This window comes from Phalacrocorax aristotelis, chromosome 1, assembly GCF_949628215.1.
Source record: "Phalacrocorax aristotelis chromosome 1, bGulAri2.1, whole genome shotgun sequence".
NCBI lineage: Eukaryota > Metazoa > Chordata > Aves > Suliformes > Phalacrocoracidae > Phalacrocorax > Phalacrocorax aristotelis.
The window spans coordinates 12497324-12518410 of record NC_134276.1 but is presented as its reverse complement, the minus strand read 5'-3'; the positions used below and the strand labels follow the sequence as shown (position 1 = coordinate 12518410).

At 50.0% G+C, this 21087-nt stretch overlaps 1 protein-coding gene across 2 annotated transcripts in view; it reads right to left on the bottom strand.

Moving 5' to 3' along the window:
• The window catches only part of AMOTL1 (angiomotin like 1), a 61366-nt gene extending 41477 nt beyond the window's left edge, over positions 1 to 19889 (bottom strand). Inside the window, exons 1-3 of one of the 2 annotated variants that reach the window (XM_075081509.1) lie at positions 19800 to 19889; positions 8205 to 8351; positions 4678 to 5560 (exon numbers count right to left, since the gene is read on the bottom strand). In XM_075081509.1, coding sequence (XP_074937610.1) covers positions 4678 to 5560; positions 8205 to 8351; positions 19800 to 19842 — 1073 coding nt within the window. In that variant the 5' untranslated portion in view covers positions 19843 to 19889. Of the gene's footprint in view, positions 1 to 4677; positions 5561 to 8204; positions 8352 to 19799 lie in introns of those variants that run through there. The other variant, XM_075081517.1, reaches the window with a different exon arrangement.
• Positions 19890 to 21087: the final 1198 nt, after the last annotated feature.

The window sequence follows — 21087 nt, the reverse complement described above, 5'->3', positions numbered from 1 at the left end:
CCCTCACATGCCTGACCAGATAACAAGCTGGATGGGGAGCTCCAGGGTTGCCAATGACTGAAACAGCAAGTGTTAATGAGCTACATAGATGAGGAACATCGAGTCGCATTGCAGAGGTGATATTATATCTGATTAGCCTCTGATTCAGCTGGTACTGTAACTGTGTCCAGGTTGGCTTTCCACAGTGAAAAAAGGATTTTTGACAACAACAAATAATTACAGGGCTCCAGGCTCCATCTGTTAAATGCATTAAAGGACTGACAGCACAGTGCTCCTCACTGTATCTGACAAAGATACTGCAAAATCTCAACTGGTAACTAGAAAACACAGGCTAAAACTAAAACGCAGATCTGCGCCAATTAGCTAGTGGAACAAGTCTGTAAAGGCTGTGATGGATTCTCCAGACAGAGAGTGTTATAATCACCAGGACTGAATGTTTCGCAAACTGGAATTAATTCACAGCGTTGTACAAAAGACTAAATTAGATTATTTCCAAGCCCTTCTACCTGACAAGCTGCAACTCTCTCAACATGCACCTAAGAAAAGTTAGCAAAGACACCATGCAGACATAGCTGCACATCTAGGAAAGGAAAGGTTTTCTAAAGGTTATTACATTTTGCCAACTTAAAGCATTCAGAAGTCACGAGTAAGGGCCCAAAGCATCATGCAACTGGCTTTAAAATACTGGTATTTTAAAACAGCAACAAATATTGGTTCCTTCTTATTTGCCTTCTGAGTTTTGGCTTTTTAAGCTTCAGGGTTCCAGCTCAGCTCTGCAATTGTGATGTCCATAAAGCAGAGGCCACTAAGTCTAATTTATATAAATGCTGAGATTACTGCAGCATTATATGACTCTAGGAGGTTTTCAGGACAATACCAAATACCTTGAGATTTACAGTAAAGTTGCAAGATTTCACCACAGTAATTATAAAAGCAACGTTCCCTTTAAAACCAGCCATGTGAAAAAAGAAAAAGCCAAACCAAAAGAGCAAGTTAAGCAGCAGCTGCAGTTATCCCATCTCCTTCAACAGCTCCCTGCCAGCATTTGTGGGTTTCCAGCCACATTTCCCTCATCATAGAAGGACTGGAGGGAATGGGGGATCGGTGACCCTACAGGTCTTTCCCATCCCTGGTATCTGTGGGCGCTGCTTCTGCACCAGTGCAGCTCTGTGCTTCTCTCTTCTCTGGAAGGAAGAAGCCTTTTGCACAGTCCCTGTCCAAGGGATGCCAGGATGAATAGGCTGGAGAACAGATACAGCCAGGACAGAGGGAAGGAGAAGCTGGGATATATGAGATTCCCTTCTGTCCATGGGCAAAGCTCTGTTTCCACTAGCTTCTTTCCCAGGCCCTCCTAACAAGATGAAAGCTGGAATTTCTCACCTCCCTTGCTTCTCTAATAGAAAAACCAGCCTCTCCAAACCCTACTCTTCCATTAACCTGATGAAACCGGGTCGTCCCCTACCTCGACCTCTCTTATCAAGGTCCCCCATCCCAGCCAGATGGCTGTCTGTGAGCCTCCCCAGAGCCCACGTAAGGGGGGAAGAAAGGAGTGAGCAAGAGCAGAGGCACAGGAAGGTTTGAGCTTGGGAGCAACCTGCAGTGTAACACAACCCCCAGCTCCCCTCCAGCAGCGCTCAGGGGCTGCTGCCCAGACAGATCCTCAGGCAGAGATGGGGCTGACATCCCCAGACAGGTAGCCTGCCTTAACCCTTTCCACAGAGAGGAATATTTGGGGCAGAGGCCATTTTGTGAAACTGCATTTTAACCATGTTCATTTCAGACCTGGGCAAGCCCATCCTGTGACACAGCCGGAGATGAGCACGGGGATGCCCCGCTGCAGACAGAAAAACAGCAAGTGATGACTACACTAGTATTACTGCCACTTCCTAAAGGTTTTGTCACCCAAATCTTCCCAGGTAACATGACCATAAGGGGATCCTGCAGCCCACGGGGCCAGTTATAATCTGCAATATGGCACAGGAGAAGAAACCAAATGAATTGTGTCCAGTTTTGGGCTCCCCAGTTTAAGAAGGACGTGGAACTGCTTGAGGAAGTCCAGCAGAGAGCTATCAAGATAATGAGGGGGCTGCAGCATCTCCCTTATGAGGAACGGCTGAGAGACTTGCGTTTGTTCAGCCTGGTCAAGAGAAGAATGAGGGGGGATTTCATCAATACCTGTAAGTTTCTAAAGGGTGGGTGTGGGATGATGGGACTAGGCTCTTCAACAGTGCCCAATGACAGGACAAGGGGCAACGGGCACAAGTTGGAACACAGGAAGTTCCACCTCAATATGAGAAAAAACTCCTTTCCTGTGCGGGTGCCAGAGCAGGGGCACAGGTTGCCCAGGGAGGCTGTGGGGTCTCCTTCCCTGGAGACATTCAAACCCCACCTGAATGCGTTCCTGTGCCCCCTGCTCTGGGTGTGCCTGCTCAAGCAAGGGGTTGGGCAAGGTGGTCTCCAGAGGTTCCTCCCAACCCCTGCCATTCTGTGATTCTGTGAATTCATACCAATTAAGAAAAAGTCTGTGTAATGCCAACAGTGAATATTTCAGTGTGCCCAAGCAAAGTGAAGGGTTGACAATCCTGTATTGAAAAACATCACAGAAAAAAACCTGAGATGAGGATGAAGACCACTGCCTGCTGACATCTGTGCAGCCAAATGTCCCCCCAGCTGCTGGTGCTGTGCAAAGCCATGGCACAAGATATAGTCTGCAAGTGAGCAACTGTCCAGCTAGTACTAATTACCACCTAAAATGTAGCCAGCAGGAACACATAGGCAGGAAACATCCCCTAAAAATCCAGGCACCGTGTGAAAGCAGCTAAGAAGAACCTGAAAATTCCCATCTGCACACCAGGACCCAGAACTGCCTTAAAGAAAGCACAAGAGACCATATGCCTTAGACCAAACCTAGCTTTGGTGAAACACTCCCTGGCTATGCCAACCTCTTAACCTACCCCTGGAAACACATGCTGGAGTAGCCACAGCAGGACTATATGTAGACCAAGAGGTATTCAGGCCCTTGTTGAGCTGCAAGAAAGATACCACCCAAGATTTTTTAATAAGTCTGCAAACTGCAGCAGCTCTGCTCTGCCATGCTGCCAGTCCTCTGCTCCACAACACATCCCCCCAGTGTCCCTGAACCTGCCAGGAAGGATGTTTCTCCACCATCATGCAAAGACAACGGCATGCAGGGGTAGCAGGCAACCCCTCTGCAGTGTGATTTTGGGGGTAAACCACACTGTCTTACTGAGAATGAGCAGTAACCACCATCACGAGCCTGGGTGTTTCTCCCCACAACTGCTGGTGTGATCCAGCAGCACCTTGGGATAAGGCTGGGGGCTGGCCCATGCTCCTGTGGAAAGCTGCGCTGAAATCAAGGGGTTGCTCAGCGTTAACCTTGCTGATCAGGCACCTGGACAAGGCTTTGAAACTGGTTCCAAAGGATTTCCCACTCAACACCTGTGCCGCTCCCAGTTAGCTGCAGCAGCGCATGCAGCACCCAGGTCCACTCGCTTACACGGACTCAGCAGAACAGACTCTGTGGGTATTGAATCAGCACTTTCCAAGAATAATAAAAAAAACCCAAACCAACTCATTTTCTGTAGGGATGAATCTGCTTGGTGCCAGAGATGTTTGTTAGCATTGCAAATGGCTGCAGCAGAGCACGGCCCCAGCTTGACCCCATTGCCCTCAAGTTCATATAGCTGTTTCTTAGCATAAACAGCAATCTTTGCTGAGCTCTTAAAATTATCATCTCACTCTGAAAAAATGGCACAAACTCCATATCATGGTAGGCTGGTAATCAAAACACATGGGTAGCTGGGGGAAAGCCAGCACAGGCCCTCCATTTATCATGACTACCTTGCAACATTCATCAAAGCCACACTCTGGGTTCCTCCCTGTCTTGACATGAAGCTTGTCACTTTTGCAAACACAGAAAGGCAGAGCATTTACCCCATGATTTCATGCCTTACAAATTTTGGAAAGGAATAGCCTGGTCAGCTTCACAATCTTTTCTCTGTGCCTGTGCTGTGGCTAAGTAAGTGCATGCAACTTAAGTCAACACTGACAAAACCTTTGGGGATTTTGGGGTCAGAAAAGACCTAATGAGGCAGCCTGCAACACGAAAACCACCCACAATCACACCAAACAGCACTAGCCTTCCAAATCCAGCAAAATACTGTCTGGGCAAACAGGGACGAGACAGAGAAACACTTCTGTTTAGGTACAGCAAGGAAAAGGGAGCATGGGCTTGCCTCTGAAGGCAGCAAACCTGCTTGGGCACTGGGCAGGACCCGCACCACTCGCAGTTGTCAGCTTGCAGTGGGTAAACCCTCTGGATTATTTTTAACACGCTTGAAATAAACCTGTTCTTGCAGGGAGGCCCAGCATGAGGGGCCAGGTACCCTGAAAGCCCCACATTAGCTTTGTTGGGAAGATTTAAGTAGTGCATAAGTGGCATATATGCTTTATATAGCTCTCTTGGAGATACAGGTGCCTCCACCAGCCATCCTGAGCAGGGCCGGCCACAGGGCTGCAATGTGCCCACCATATGCCTGAGGCTGAAGCACACATGGGCTGTGTCCATGCGAAGCCCAAGCACTGCAGATGTCCGCTCCTCCATCGAGGGCAGGATCAGGCCCCTCCGGCAGACCCACCCCCCTCGGCGGCCATTACCTGCTGACGCCATACTCTGGGGGTGGCTGGTAGCGGACAAGGGCCACCTCCGCCCGGGCGGGCTGCGGGGCGGCCGTGTAAGAGGCCTTGAGGACATCCTGCGCCGGCTGCTCGCCATAGAAGAGCCCATGCTCGGGCGCCTTGCTGCCAGGGGCTGCCGCCTTGCCTTTGTAGGGGTACTCGGGTGGCGGGCCCCGCAGGTCCGTGGCCTTGCTGGGTGGGGGGGCCACCTTGAAGCCCTTCCCACCCCCCGGAGCCGGGGGGTGCTGCTTGGCCCCATTCCTCTCCAGCGAGAGCTGCATGATCCTCTCACTCAGCGAGCGGACGTGGCCCTGCTTCAGCTCCTTCAGCGCCTCATCCTTATGCGCCTGCCCACTGTTGGCCCGGTTCACCGTCGGCCTACCCTCCGTCCTGGACTTCTGGCTGGATGCGCCATAAAAACCCGGCGCGGTGGCAGTGGCCGGCGGCTGGCCTCGGAAAAACTGAGACTGGGCCTTGGCCTCCTCGTAGGTGGGGAGCTCCTCTGTGCTGTGCAGGGGCTGCGGGGCCCGGGGCTGCTTCTCCATTGCAGCACCGTCCCCCTGGTGCTCCTGCCCCTGCGGTTCCTGCCGCCCTGACGGCTGGACCATTGACGGCTCTTCGGGCGCGAGGTTTTCTGCGGAAGAGAGAGTGCTGGCAGTGCTGTTGGAGGGGCCGGCGCTGCCCGTTGCCTGGTGCTGTATGGCCAGCAGGTTCATGTTCTCGCTGGGGTTGCCATACCTCAGCCGCTCCTGGATCAGGCGCTGCAGGACGGTGCCGGCTGCCACCTCCTCCGCCCCTCGCATCTCTGCCTCTGGGATCCGGCGGAAGCTGGGTGGGCGCAGGGTGCAGAGGGCCTCCTCGGCTGGGCAGGGAGAGACAGAGGCCACCATTAGCTCTGCTGCCTGCTTTTTTCCCCTCCGACACCCCACAGCTCTGACCGCTTGCCCAGGATGCACCCCCATGGCGGCACTCTCTGCCAGGGTACCCCTGGGAGCAGAGGAGACATGGCTGGAAGCCACCAAAGGAAGTAAAGCACTGCTCCCGGTTCATCCCTCCACCCCAGTTCATCCTTAATTCTGTTTGCAGTGACCCCAAAAATATATTCCCATCCCCTCCCTGGCCCTCCCCTACATAATACTCCATATGTCCCATACCCACAGCTCTTAAACCCCCCCTGAGTCAACAGAGAGACAGGCAATGTCACAGGGAAGTTTTGTCTTTTCTAAAATGAACAGAATAGAACAGAATAGAACAGAATAGAACAGAATAGAACAGAATAGAACAGAATAGAACAGAATAGAACAGAATAGAACAGAATAGAACAGAATAGAACAGAATAGAACAGAATAGAACAGAATAGAACAGAATAGAACAGAATAGAACAGAATAGAACAGAATAGAACAGAATAGAACAGAATAGAACAGAATAGAACAGAATAGAACAGAATAGAACAGAATAGAACAGAATAGAACAGAACAGAACAGAACAGAACAGAACAGAACATTTCAGTTGGAATGGACCTACAAGGATCATCTGATCCAACTGTCTGACCAATTCAGGTTTGACCAAAAGTTAAAGCATGCTCTTAAGGGCATTGTCCAAATGTCTCAAACACTGACAGGGTCGGGGCATCAACCACCTCTCTAGGAAGCCTGTTCCCGGTATTTGACCACTCCCCTGGAGATGCCTAGCACAGCTTAGAGAGGCAGCTTGCATGGCAATACTAAACAAGATGCTCCATTTTTGATGGCCAAAGTCAGATGAGTCAAATCCCCTCCTAAGTGCACTGCCTGCCACGACAAAATAAAATGCAGAATGTATCGCAGAAAAACTGTGAAATGACATTTGAAATAAGAGAGTCCTAAAAGTGTAATTAAAGAACAATCTGTGCTCTGGCATCTTCCCCTAAAACTGCAGTTTCCCTTCTGGCCAATAACACTATTTCTAAGGGAGTCAACACCAACTTTTGTAATTTTGCTGGGTGAGTTCAAGGAAGGCGTTATGGTCATAGATGTAATGCCAGCATTTTAAAAAGAGCACAGGCAGATCAGCTACACAACCCTAACACAAGCTACTGAACTAATTCAGAGGCAATGGTACCATTTTTGCACCATACACACAGTGGAGCTTCCCTGGAGCTAAGCATCTACTGGCACATAACCACAGCTGGGAGACTGGGATCCTTCCCTGCTGGGAGACATCTGTCTGAAAGTGTCTGAGCCCAGAGGGGTCTCCTGAAAAACCCCTGTTTGGACAAAAGCGAGAATAAGCCTGCAGCTCTGTTGAGAGTCCTTCCATGTCCCTAGGCAAGAAGGAGGTGCCGTTTTGAGTTTGGTTTTTTGAGGTCATTCTTGGCAACTTTCTCTCCTGCTGTTTTCAATTCTCAGAGGAGTTTGTGAGAAGTACTTACATTTGTTTTTTGGCATTTGAAAGTAGTTAAAAAGCAAACTTTCTCTTGAGGTCTGGTATTTCCCTGAGGTTTCATCAGTTACTGCCCATGCTGTGGATTAACTTATATATAACCCGGATGCCAGAGGGGAAGAAGAGCCTTTGGCTCTTAACTATGAGAATAGGTCATTTCCACTAACATTTCTGCAGCAAAGCCTTAAAGATGATTGCGGGGCTCAAGGGGGAGAGAAGATTCGCAGACTGTTACAAACCATGCCTGCCCTACAAGATATACCTCTCCTGCTTTCCATGAGACAATGTTATCTGCCTACCAGCCTGACTTGCTGGGGCTGCAGCCTGGCCACCAGCTTTCAGACAGTCTGTCAGTGGCCCAGGCCAGTGTTTCAGCCAACAAGAGGCACAGACACACACATCTCCATCTATCTGTCTGCACAACAGCCAAGTACTCACCTACTTAATATGCCACTGCAGCTACAGCAACCTCTTACTGCTTTGTCTGTGTTATCACAGCGCACAGAAGCCTCACCATACTGGACATTTTTGCAGATGTGCAGTAAAATCTCCCTAACATACCAGAGAGCTCATAGCCTGGGTTGTTAAGACTACGCTTGACATATGCCTGCGGAAAGTGGAAAAAGCCAACACTACATTGTCGAGGCAGCTCTTTATCATACACCACAGGGATTTTCACCCCTGCGCTAGACATGTTAGCATCCTTATACTTGGGAGATATACTTTAGTTGCTTATCGTTGAAGTCCAAAAGGACTGACCACAGTGAGACTTCCACAGGGTGCCTGTGGTCGTGCTCCATCAGCAAAAAGCTAGGGACCTCAGTCCAGCTGTGCAGCGAAGAGCAGCCATGTCCTGAAGGACAAGCAGAAACATTCCATCCTCCACAAGCACAGGTGACAAATGATGGTGGGTTATAACACCCAAGTCAAAGGGAACTCCCCTTTGACTCCACTGAGGATGAGAAGCTGGCCTTCAACTCTGTAAATACTATTGGTAAATGGTCTAAACTGCTTAATGTATGCTTTGGGAAAACCCTACAAATAAATTTGGTAGGTTCATATGGAAGCATGGCCACCCACTTACCAGCTTTTTCTTTGGCACTGATTGCTTCAGCTGTCAGCGGAGAAACTTCATGCCTGCCGGCAAACAACTGGTGATCCTGGTAAAGAAAACCAGTGTCTTCCAGTACCTGGACTGGGCTAGTAGGCTTGTAACAAACAGATGTGGAGCCTGTAAGAAAGAAGAAAGGGATGTCAGTAAATAGATCACTTGAATGACAAAATATAAAGCCATGACTTATGACAGAAGTGTAGAACGTTTTCTTGGGCATGGTTAGGTACCTGAGAAGCCCTGCTGAGGCCACTGAACCAACCACCTCTGTTGTCCTCACCACCCAAATAACACATCAGCTCTAAGGAACAAGAGGCAGCTACCAAGTCATGTTCCATGCACCGACCCAGCCCAGCCTTTGAAGTCTGCAGACCAGATACAAAACAAGGCTGGCAATGCCTGGGTTGTAAGAGCTGACAGTGACAAGCTCACAGATCAAGGCACGTCCCTGGGACATGAAACCAATAGAGCCAAAGCGAAAGGAGTAGGTAAAAAGAAAGAAAGGATAGGTGAGGACCCAGCCACACATTCTATAGGATTAAAGTCTGGGAAAGGCTTTGCCACAAAATCTGCTCGTGAATAATAGTTCAGCAATACTGAAAATTGCTGAGACATAAAATACAGCCAATGCTATCAAGGGAGAGAGTTTAAAAATATTTTTTTCCAGGTGTTCTTAATATGGTAAGGAGATGATGCAGCTAGAGAGCCATGGGAATGTATCCAGCAGACCGACTGCACAGGAGCCCAAACTCCAGCATCCCACAGACATCGATGGCTGGACTAGTTCCCCAGCCCCTCTCACAATCAGTGAGCAGGAACAAGGCTCATCCTGAATCTGCTCTAAGGGGCAGCTTTCTCCAGCAGTGCTTGTTCTAACAAGCTCATACAAAATGCATCACAGCAGTGTTAAGACAGGAATGACACTGGCTTGACCCCACAATTCAAGACAGGAATGGCATTGGCATGACCCCACTATTCAAGAAAGACACAGGCAGACTGGAGAGGGACCAACTGAGGGCCACAAAGATGATCAAAGGGCTGGAGAAGCTGCCCTATGAGGGAAAGGCTAAAGGAGTTAGCTCTTTTCTCCCTGGAGAAGGGAAGACTTGGGGGGGCGGGGGAGGCAGCGCTCATCACAGAACTCCAGTAGTCAAAGGGTGGCTACAAAGACGACAGAGACTCTCTCTTCACAAGGTGCCACATGGAGAAGACAAAGGGCAATGTGTACAAGTCACACCACGAGAAGTTTTATCTTGACATAAGAAAGAAATTTTTTACAGTGAGAACCATCATTCACTGGACACGGTTGAGCCCCCATCACTGAAGGTTTTCCAGATGTGTTTGGAGAGGGCCCTAGATCACCTCATCTAGGCTCCCCTTCCCATGGAAAGTTGGACCTTTTGAGGTCCCTTTCAAACTGGGCTGTTCTATGATTCTATGATTTTCTGCTTCCTACTGATTTTTCTGAGCACTACCTCATTTTTACAAAGAGAAGGCTCTTTGAGGGTCAGACCTTGGAGGCGAGCATCTCCTGGCCCCAAGCACCCTGGTGTAGCAGGGACACAGCAGAATCACTCTCCATTTACACCACCCATTGCAGCCATTTTAGACTAAGGGATGGCCATCGACCTCTAGCACCAGCCACTGCCAAGGGACGTGCTTGGGCAAAAGGTAGAGGGCTCGCAGTGGCAAGCAACCGGCAGGGCATCCATCTGTCCCAGCGGGGCATCTGTCCATCCCAGCAGGGCAGGAAGCCCACAAGCATAGGGACCCACAGCACCCTGCTTTGCAGGAAAAAACACTGACCACAGATGACCCAGACTTATTAATCCTTACTGTTTGGTTTGCACTCAGCTAACTGCGTGTTCACTGGCATATATCACACGGGGAAGTTGCTTTGCTGCTCTCCTTATGTACAGGTCATCGCTAACCCCATGTCCCTGCACAGAACAGAGCAGAAGGAGGGTAGTGGAGGGCAGGATCCAGTCTATCTTCTCCACAGGCATGAAGATAATATTTTCTTCTGTGCCCAGAGGAGAGGAAATAGGCATTTCTGCAAAATGTTAATGAATTCATCACTTTACCATTCATATTATGCATTAATGTGTATGGCAGCTGTCTATATTTAGAGAGGGAAAGATTGCTCACTTGAGCACATCTAAGCCGAGTACACTTGTGAAAATGAGCATGGCAGACTGGTCTGGAATTTGTGCTGATGCAGACCCAAGAAAAATCTCAAGAACCCTAATTTCCAACATTATTATCCTATTCTGGTACAGAATAACATTAAAGACACCCTCTACTGCTCCTCCATACACATGGTCCTGCCTCAGAATCAGGAATTCTGTATAAAACAAAGGAGTTAGTAGATTGGGGTGAAACAAAGAAAATCCACAGACCCAAGGAAGACAAGCAGTTTCAAACATTAAAGGCAACCTGAACAACCAGCAACTACCAGCTTGGCCTCACCATTCACCAAACAGAACTTAAAAGAATGAAACTGTTACTAAAACCGTACACTCGCCTGCTGCATTTTGAGTCTGTAGGCACCCTTGGGTCATGCTTTCAAATTTTCCAAGATGCAAAATGGAGAATAAAGACTTGTTTCTTCTGTGATAAGAGCAGATATTCTAACCTAACCACTTGTCTTTGGAGGTTGTGGCCATGGCCAAGCAATATTGTACTTTAATCACAAGGACTGGTAAATGCCGGCATCTGTCAAAGTGCTCGGTTTCCAATCTCTGTTACGTCAGAGTTGAAACCAAGTAGCTCTGACCTGGGCAGAAACCACCGCACTTTGCTGTACCCATGTTGATGTTTTATCATCATAAAATGACATAATGATGTTTTATGATGTTAAAAATGACGTAACAATGTTTTATGTTCATTCATGGTAGGTTTTAATAAAACATCAGCTGTAACTGCCACAGAAAGCCAGTTTATGTGTAAAAATGATAACAGTTACTGAAAGATCAGTGCTTGGCACATGGCCACAGACCAGATCATAGGCAATAACGCAACACTTGAAAGCTTAGGGAAGCTTCACAAGCTATTTGGAGCAAGGCATGAGCTTTTTTTTTTCCTCACTTGCTATTATTGGAGCCTCCCAAATCCCAGCTCCTCTCCCCAGAGGGAAAGGGCTTGCTATACCCAGCTCTGAAGGAGTGCAAGGCTCCCTTCCGATGCTCAGAAGCTCCTGCTCCTTCCCCAGACCTCCCCATTCTTCTATTGATGCTCACCAAAAAAAGCAACTTCCATCCCTAAAACTGATTCCTGGTACCAGAGCAGCAGTGCCCAGGGTCCATGGGTAAGCAGCTGGTTGAGGGCAACCTAGGACAGACCATCACCCCTCCAAGGTCATGTACCGAGGGTAGGACTTTCTACCGACATCTAGGCCAAACATCCCAAGCCACAAACCATGGTTGCTGCCCCATGTACTGTTGCTGCTGCTGCCAAGAAGAGCTCAACCCATCACCTCGGTAGGTGCCCATGGGCAGCTGCTGGCTGTGCTGTGCCCCCTCCCAAAGCCAGCCCAGCCCCCTCAGCCCCAGCATGCCAGGATACAGCATGGTCCATAGACATCACCTTTCCAATTGCCATATACCTGGTGTCTCTCAGGGCCAACTCTGTAAGACATGACCACATTCCTGGCCCGCTTCAATCCTTACTAAATTGGGTAGCTGCTCCAGGCCTTCATTTCAGCATCTCTACTGACTCTGCCACATCTAAGTGATTGCCTGACACCAATTCATTTGCTTTCCATAGATTTTTTTGGTTCGGGTTGGGTTTTTTGTTTTCTGTTTGTTTGGTTTTTTTTTTTAAGATAAACATGCATCACACCATACAGAAGTAAACGCATTATCCTGGAGGGTTACTACACAGCAGCTTAATTCATCTGAAGATTCAGAACTATTTCAATGAATCATTTGCTAAGATTAACACCAGACAGTCAGCAAGGACCCAGAGACAGAGGAGCAACACTTCAATATTTCCTGTTTCTCATGTGGTTTCAGTCTGGTTTTGAAACGGATCTAAAGCAAAACCTCATAGGAAGCTCACTGCTGTGACATTACAGAAAGCCACAGTTTTAGAGCAATAACATTATCCCCAAGAAGCAAATTTCCTCCTCAAAAAAAAATAGTTGAAGAAGATGGTTTTCTTACAGCCAAACTGTACTACTACTCTCACCTTCAGTAAAACACCAAAAAATGCCCTTTGTGCAATGACAGTTTGCTGCTTTTTAGAGGCAAAACCTCGAGGCAGCACCCGAGTGATGAGTTTCTGCATCACACCCCACTGCCTGTCCGGGTACTGCTCTGCGGCTCCCTGTGGCACAGCCCACGCTGCCGGCACATACGACTCCTCCTCCACCACCCAAAAGCCACCCAGCCAAACAAAAACACAGAGTTGTCCTCCAAAAAATCCTCTCCCAATATGTACCCTACTGACCGAGTGGTTTGAAAGAGACCGAGGCGTTTCAAATACCATCCAAAGCAATCACCTGAAATTAAAAAGTAAGTAAGGTGGCTTTACACTTTCCTATAAACTCTGCGGCGGTTTGTAAGAGAGGTCCAAAAATGACGGAACAAAAATGACATCATTTCCAAGCCCACATCTGTCCCTGTGTCTCACAGCCAAGCCAGAAAGGAATATAAATACCTTATTCCACATTTAAAATATTTTCTCTGCCCTGTTGCTGTGTAAAAATCTCAGGTCAACAAGAAAGGAAAATAATTATTTAAGGGAACCAATGAAAGGATGGTCGAAGCGCGCCAGGTGCCCAAAGGCTGTGCCATGAATCCCCCAGGGTGGACTCATCAGTCCTTCCAATGGGTCACAGGGACTGTCCATCACGGCTGGACGCCCGCTCCATGTACATCCTGGCCCATGAACCCTAGTTTCTCTCCTAAGCATCAGCCCACTTTTGAAAGGAGGGATTGCTGTACCCCATCCACACAGCCAAGCCGCTCTCCCAAGGCTGGGAGGCAGATTTGAGTTTCCTTCAGCTCAGAAATAATTAACTCCCGCTTCTTGGTTTACCTACAAAAAGCAGATGCCATTTCCAACAGCATTGCAAAGGATGCTGTTGGTACCGCCCGCAGCTCTTCTCCAGCAGCACTGGGACTCTTTGCAGCCCCAGCTCCAAAGAGGAGCAGGGGCTCAGACACACATTGGTGATTGTTTCCCATCAGCAGCTCCCCAGTTGATGTGCAGGTTTTCTAGGTCACTTCTGGGGTGGCTGACTCACTCCCGCACCCCGTAATTCTGCTTGGGAACCTCACATCAGCTGCCAGGGCTCCCGAGCCCTGCGAGGACAGAACAAGCATCACTAATATTATTTTCACGGGAGCAGAGCAACATCTTGCAGGACAGAAATCCAATCCACGTAACGCACACCAGATGTGAGCAACCAGCACCTCTCGTTTCCCACATGAAAGCTGGGGATCTACCACATCTGAGCCGGGAGAAGCCTCACCCCTGTGCCCGGAAGGATTCACCAAGCCGAGACTCCCCTTCGCAGCGCCCTGCTCTGGGGAAAGAAATCCCCATTCCAGTGTTAGCTCCAGGATCCATGTTGTGCTATTCCCTTGCTCGAGAAGTGCTCCTGCAGTCTCCCAGCTGGGGCACCGTCATTTCACTCTCCAAAAAGTGCATCGTCCAAGAAAGCACTAGCAAGATTAATGAGGAAAGGCGAAGGAGGCAGCCAAACCCCATCTCTCCCAAGGAATCGTGCTAACACATCCAAATTTAACTGCCTACAAGAATGAACACTTTCCATGAAACTTCAGCCTCACATGCTTATTTTCATAAGCACTTCCCATCAGCAAAAAACAAAACGGATGAGCAAAAAAGCTACGAGCGAAGCAAAGCAAAGGCACCTTGAAAGCAGCTCCTGAACCTGGCATGAGATCAGATGGATACAGGAAAGAGGAGAGCCAAGACTGCCTGCCCGGGAGATCCCCCACAGATGCCCGTGCCTCCCCCATGGAAATCAGGTGCACGGGCATGTGGGGGCAAATGGTGCCCATCACAGCTCTCTCATCTCAGATGGTTACAGGTTTTATAACTTCAGAATACTCCGCTGGTTTTTTCCCCCTTCCCAGGCTCACCCCCGGAGGAGAGGCAGGATGCAGGCAGAGTATTTTTGTTGCAGCTCCAGGCCCCGAGCAGTCACCTGGGCATCAACCCGATGGAGGAAGGGAAGCATGTGCCTTAGGTGGCTGCACTAGGCTTTGCAGAACTACATGCATTTTAAAGGCCTCTATATATTATGAGCTATGTATTTGCCTCTGCAGCTATAACAGTAAGTCTACAGCATGCAGCCAGCCTAAATATATTCAAAGAATTGAATCAATAATTGAAATTTCTACTTTGATCAAAGTGCCAGTGGCACAAATACGACTCATGTCAGCATTGCTGCTCCGAGATAAAAGGGAAACTATTAATCAGAGCTGAAAGAAAAGAAAGAAACTCTCTGTAAAAGAATGAAATACAAAGGCTGAGTGAGACAACGCTTCTGCTACAGCCACACCACTTGTCAGCACAGCAGAGTCTGCAGACATCTTCTACACTGTAAATTCTGATTTCTAAGCCACAAAAAACTCCCAAGGTAAAAATTCATCATTCAAATTCTTAGGGAAGGATTTTTTCTTTTTTTCCACTGGGGAAAAAATCATAAATCAACCAGCTACACCATGCAGACAAGACACTCGCAAAGCAGGAGTTTAAGCTATGATTGACTTTGCTGTACTTACTGCCTTTAAAAACGATCATGTTACAGAAAAGCACTGGCACGATCAGTGTCACTTGGATATTTCAGCTCTTCCATTAATTAACCAGAAGTGAAATAGGACCTAGGACTGTGGTTCATTAAGTCTAGTTCCTCGCTACTTCAAGCAACCATATTATAAAACTCCCTTCTTGAACTAAAAAAACAGCATCTGAAAAAGAGGATTTTTTTTTTTTTTTGCCCCATTTGGAGGCGGTTTCAGGATTCTCTTCCTCAGATACACACAAATATTCTTCTTGGTTCCCACTCGCAGTCACTGACATTGCTCTTTATCCATTTTTTTTTTTTTTTTTTGCCAGTGGTGTCCTTTAGGTTAAATAGCTTTCTCCCTGAGTCATTCCCACAAACTTGCAGCGTACAAAGGAGCCTGGGATAAGGACAGAACAAAAATAGTACAAAGACTGTACAGTGCTCTCTAACTGAAAATGCAGGCATTGAACTCTATCATATGGATCTTCTGATTTCTAAAGCTTTTCCTTTTTTTTTAACACAGGCAATAAACCATAGGCTAAGGATCTACAGTGCTTCACTTGATCCGCGTGAAGAACTGCTTGCAATAACACTACACTGAGCGGAGCCTTTGCATTATTCTTATCTTAAGCGTCATGTCTAAAGGAAAAAGAAATTAAACTGTCTCCTTACCAGAATATATATTAAAATTATGAGCCTTCTGCTATTAAATCATTACACACAATTTATATTCAGCCACTTTTAAAACGCAGAAATTTAATAAAGGTATTTTACACAGAAGTGCTAACAAGATAATTGCCTTTAGTTCCTGCTCCCAGACGGCTGAGCTCAGATTTAGAACAGGGAAAAATCACAGTAACGGCTGAGGACGTGGAGCCGTTGCCTTCAAAACAGCCCAAAACCAATGCACGTCGCAGGCAGGGGAGCATGTCCCAGGGGACGGGACATGCCACACCACTGGCTGGGACCGCCTGCCCAAGACAGGTAGTCATCCCAGCGGCAGCCCTCTGCGGGATGCAGGAGCCCAAACCAGGTCCATGGGAGGAACCCCAGTGCCTCCTGCTCTCCAGGAACGTCAGGGACCCACGAGCTGTCCCTCAACCCAGCAGGGACTTCACTGAAATACCTACTCACATCATCTACGCTGAGAAGGGAGGGCAGAAGAATAACTGGTTTTTGATTATTTCAGTTGGCCGAGGCCTTAAATGGAGACTGAACTTTACAAAAGCATTTTAATTCATAAAAATATTCATTAAACTCAAATCAAATAAAATGGAATTTTTTTCATTATTTTCCAGCCTGAGCCTTGATTGCTGGAGTTGCTGTTGTCTAAAGCACATTTATATTTGTGCTAACCAATACGGTCAGAGCAGATAACCCCAAGTATTGCTCAATTATTTAATCCCAGAATATGTTTCCTGAGAGGTGGTAGCACCCTGCTCCTGGAAAGGCACTGCCTCGATGCGCACCAGCTGTCACCACCTGGCTCGTGCAATAAGGACCTGCTACAACTTCAAGAAGTGGTAGAGACACGTGTAGGGAAAGGCACGGCCGCGCACCACCGCGGGACACAGCAGGGCTGTGGCAAGGCCACCGAGAGGTAGTGACAAGCAGGCATGCCAGCAAATGCTGCAGGACCTGCTGCCGCACACGGGATACACTTTACTGCAAGGCAAAACTCTGCTTTCACCCACACTGGTACAAATCCAGAGTGACTTCATCAGCTTCTACAAATTTACTCCAGATTTACACCCACAGCAGCATCCCACCCACTGAAAAAGACACTTAAAAGACCAAAAAAGAACAGATATAGTTCCTAAATGCCACATTTCAATAGAAAAGTTGCCCTAACATTTTTTATGGAGGTGATGTTGTTCTTGTTGTTTCTACTATTATTTTCTATTTACTTCCATCTATTTCTACTTCTGCCCTCAGCCGAAGGCAGGCTTTTTCATTTAAAAATTCAGGACACAAATGGGAACCAGATTACATCTACCCCAAAGCTGCCAAAAAGCAATTGCTGTATGAAACCAAAAATCCTCACGGGATTTTTCCCAAATCCGCAAAATATTCCCGAGCACTAAAGTTTCCACTGGGACTATTACATTAGCAGATCTCTGTGCGAAAACCCGAGTATGCAGCCGTCCTCCTAATGGTTTCCAGGACAAGGAGGCTTCGCAAAGCACATACTCCCACCTTAGCACCAAATTATATTTATACCAGATCTGGCCTTTAAAGCAAGTAATACGCCTAGCAGTGTTAAAAAATGGCATTAGGGACCAGTGCCAGGCTGAATCAGGCTTTCGTTTTCCAAAGGGGAGCTGCAATGGTCAGCAGTAACATCTCCACATCACCCTGAAACCTCCACATGCACCCCCAGAGTCCAGCTGAGCCTGACCCTGTGGGCAGCCCCCTGCACATCCCTCCTAGAGCTGCTGCAGGGATCCCTACAAACTCCCTGCAGTGGGCCTACACTGGAGAAATGCAATGCATTCAGCTCTGCGCTGGCAGTTTCTCGCAGAGGAGCCCCTGCAAGGAGCGCCGGAGCTATCTTCATGCATCAGTGCCTCCATCCAGGATGCCGATGTGCGGTGGATTTGGCCCAGATCACTGTGTAGGGCCAGGACCCTGGGAACTGCCCCTATGCTGCTCCACGATGTCGCAGGAGCAGCACGTGCTTGGAAACGTAAAACAAGAGAGAGCAACCACTGATCCTGCGGGCATCGGGGCTTCGGAGGGGCAGCGTGCGTTTGTCTTGGTCGAAGCTGCCCTCCTCCAGCAGCTGAGTGCTTTCCAAAAGCAAAGCTCCCCCTGCCAAATGCTGGCAGGGCAAAGGGGAGCGATGGACATCAGGACAGGAGGAGGAGGACGGACATGCAGGTGATGGGGGGGCTCCCACCGGCCCCACACAGCCTGGGGAAACTGGGGGGACCAGCCCCAGCCACGCTAGGGGGCACATCCCTCCCTATTTAACAACCTAAAACCAGCCCCCCAACTCCACTCCCTCACACTGCTGCTCCAGCTGGGGCTGGGGGCGGCTGGGCAGGATGTGGCCCCTCCCCGCGGGGCCACAGCATGCACCCAGGGCAACCCTAAAGACGGGGTCATTTTGGGCTCTCGCCCACCCCATAATCCCTGCCCTCACCATGCCAGCATCTCTTGGTAAGGTATTTATAGGAGCCTTTTAAGAGCTTTTCTAGCCATTATCAATTATTACATATATGTATTTCATATCTCTTATATATATTCCAATACATATAATATACACAAATATAAAAGTATAAATATACATAGTATACTTTATGGTTATATATATATGTGTTGTCATAGATATCTACATATATTTTTATATATCTCTACATATATAAATGTATTAAAAATATATATACATATATGTATACATAGAACACTTACATTTATGTAAAAAAATATTAAAAAATATGTATCTCCATGCACACCTGTGAGCAGGAACAGTGTGTCCAGGTAGCTGCGCACAAGAAAAAAATCAGGGGACTCCTCACCTTCAAAGCCACCCCTCTCTCAGAAAGCTTTTTAGGCTTATTTTTACACAAAAAAGGGAAAACCTCAGCGCAGTGGATGCCCGGTCAGGGCCTTGCAGATGCCTTCGCAGACGAATCTCGGTCTCGGGTGGGCGTGGGGCACCCCAGCGCCAAGCCGCCCCGCAGGCAGCTGCTCGCCCCTCCCGGACGGTCACACAGCACCAGGAAAGGGGGAAAAAAAAACAAACAAAAAAACCCCACCACACACAAAAAACCCCACCTTTTTCCATCGAAAGAGGAAAAAGACCAACAGCGACCTTCCTGTATTTAAAAACTATGAATCACAAAACCTGGCAGGACGATTCGAGTTAAATTCACGTGGTTTTTTTTCCTCCTCTTTCAATGCTTTTTTCTTTATTTTCTTTTAAACAGGAGTTTATCTCTGTGCTCCCTGCCCCGGTAGGAAGGTTAAACGTAAAAGCTCCCTCTCACCATCCCCCTACAACAACAACAACGTGAGAAAACGCTCCCCCGGCGCGGGAGGCCCTTCCTGCGTTCCCCCGCCCGGCGCGGCCCTCCCCACGCAGCCCCAGCGGGACGCGGCCGCGCTCGCCCCGTCCTGGGACGGGACCCGCCGTCAGCCCCACGCGTGTTGGAGCCCCCCCCAACCGGCCGGCGGTGACAGCCCGGCGCCGGGACAGCCGCGGGGACGCTGCGGGAACACGGGCGGCCGCTCCGGGTCCAGCTGGAAACGGCTGCTCACGGCGAACGCGGCTCGCAGCGGGGAGAAGCCGGACAAGTCCGCGGGTGGGTGCAGGGCGCGAGGAAGCGTGGGGGCGCCCCGCGGCCGGGCAGGCTGGGCGGCCCGGCCCCAGCGGTGCAGCCGGGCGGGGGAAGGGTCAGCTCGCCCCCTTTCCCACCGCGGGTGGGGCTTCCACGCAGGCCGGGGGTGCCGGGTCCGGGACTCACTGAGGGGCTGCCCAGGCCTTCCCGCATCCTCCCCGGGGAGCAGCGACCCCGGCGCGGTCCGGCCGCCACGCAGCAACCGCTCCGCGCACGTGTGGGTATGAGCAGGGACAGCCCGCACCGGCACCCCCGCACCCACGGGCACGCACCCCCGTGGGCCCCCCAGCACACACGTGGACAAAGGCACAGGCGCTCCCACGCACACGGGTGCACACAGACACACGTGTGCACACAGATGTACGAGCAGGCAGACGCACGCACCGTGCGGTAACACGGAACAGACACACCGCGCGGACGGACAAACAGACACGCGCGAACAGTCCCCCGCGCGGCCGCCGTTACCTCCGGCTCCGCGCCCCGCCGCCCCCGGCAGCACCTTGTCCATCCGCGCCGCTCCCCGCCGCCCCGGGGCGCGCACCGCCGGGCGGGGCGGGGCCGGGGCGGGGGTGGGGCCAAGGGCGGGGCGGGACCGGCGGCTGGAGGCGGGGCGAGGGAGTGGCCATGGGCGGGGCTCAGCGGCCGCCCCCCCTCCCTCGGAGGGGGCAGCGCCCAGGGGTGTCTCGGCGCCCAGTGCCCCCCGCCAAGGCTGCGAGGCCGGGGCGCTCGGGGGGAGCGCCAGCCTCCCCAGGCTGGGCCGCAGGCTTTGCTGGAGCTTTGCTGCCCCAAACGGAGCCACCGAAGACACCTGGATGCGCCCGGGGGTGAGCCTGTGCGGCAGCACGGCCTCCCCACCTCATGCCTCCGGAGGCTCGGGAGCTAAATCCCGTCCCAGACAGCAACACAGGCTCCCCCAAACCCACTCCAAGCCTGGCAGGCAATGTGCAGGTGATCGGAGTTATGCCGAGTCCCCAGCCCCTGCATCACACCCCCAGCATCCTCCCCATCTCACAGGGCTCAGGAGCAGGTGACGGTTGGGGAGTGACTGCGCTGTACATAGCTGGCACGGAGCTGGGGCACCCCACCCCATTCTTAAATGTAGCCCCCCGTTCTTAAATGCATGCCCCTTCCTCTGCTGCCCACCCGCCTCATGGCACGTTTTCACGTGAGCAGCGATGCACATGTCCCTTGATGTCAAGGGATTTACAGCCCATGCTGGACATGAGCGCTGTGGTAGCGGGAACACAGGATGTTTGGCAGCTCAGGGTTTCTTTGTGGATCACACCAGCCCCATAGGATGCATTTTCATTAGTGCTGGAGCCACTGCTTTTTCTCCCCAGCCCACCCCGGCCCTGCTGCTGAGGGTCTGGCATGGGAGGCAGCATGGGGGATCTCCTCGGGTGTTTGTACCGCATTTCATTCCCCTCCTCAGGTCCATGGGGTCACAAATTGGGTTCAGCAGTCTCTCTGCATCTTTTTCCCAGTACTGTCCCACAGGGAAGATCTTTTCAGACAGCTGGTGCTACCAGCACACTGCTTGGGTTTCCCCAGGTCACTGCTCCAATCTCCTTCACCCCAGCAAGATGGCCAGTAACACTGGGATTATCCATTTGGTTTGCACTCATTTCTCCCAGCTCTTAATGCATGGACAAGGTTTTCAGGCCCCAAAGGCCTGATGGTGGTTTCTGCCTCCCGAAATCCCAAAAGGGGTAAGAGCAAGTGGAAATGCAGCGACAGGCTGAAGAGTGCCACT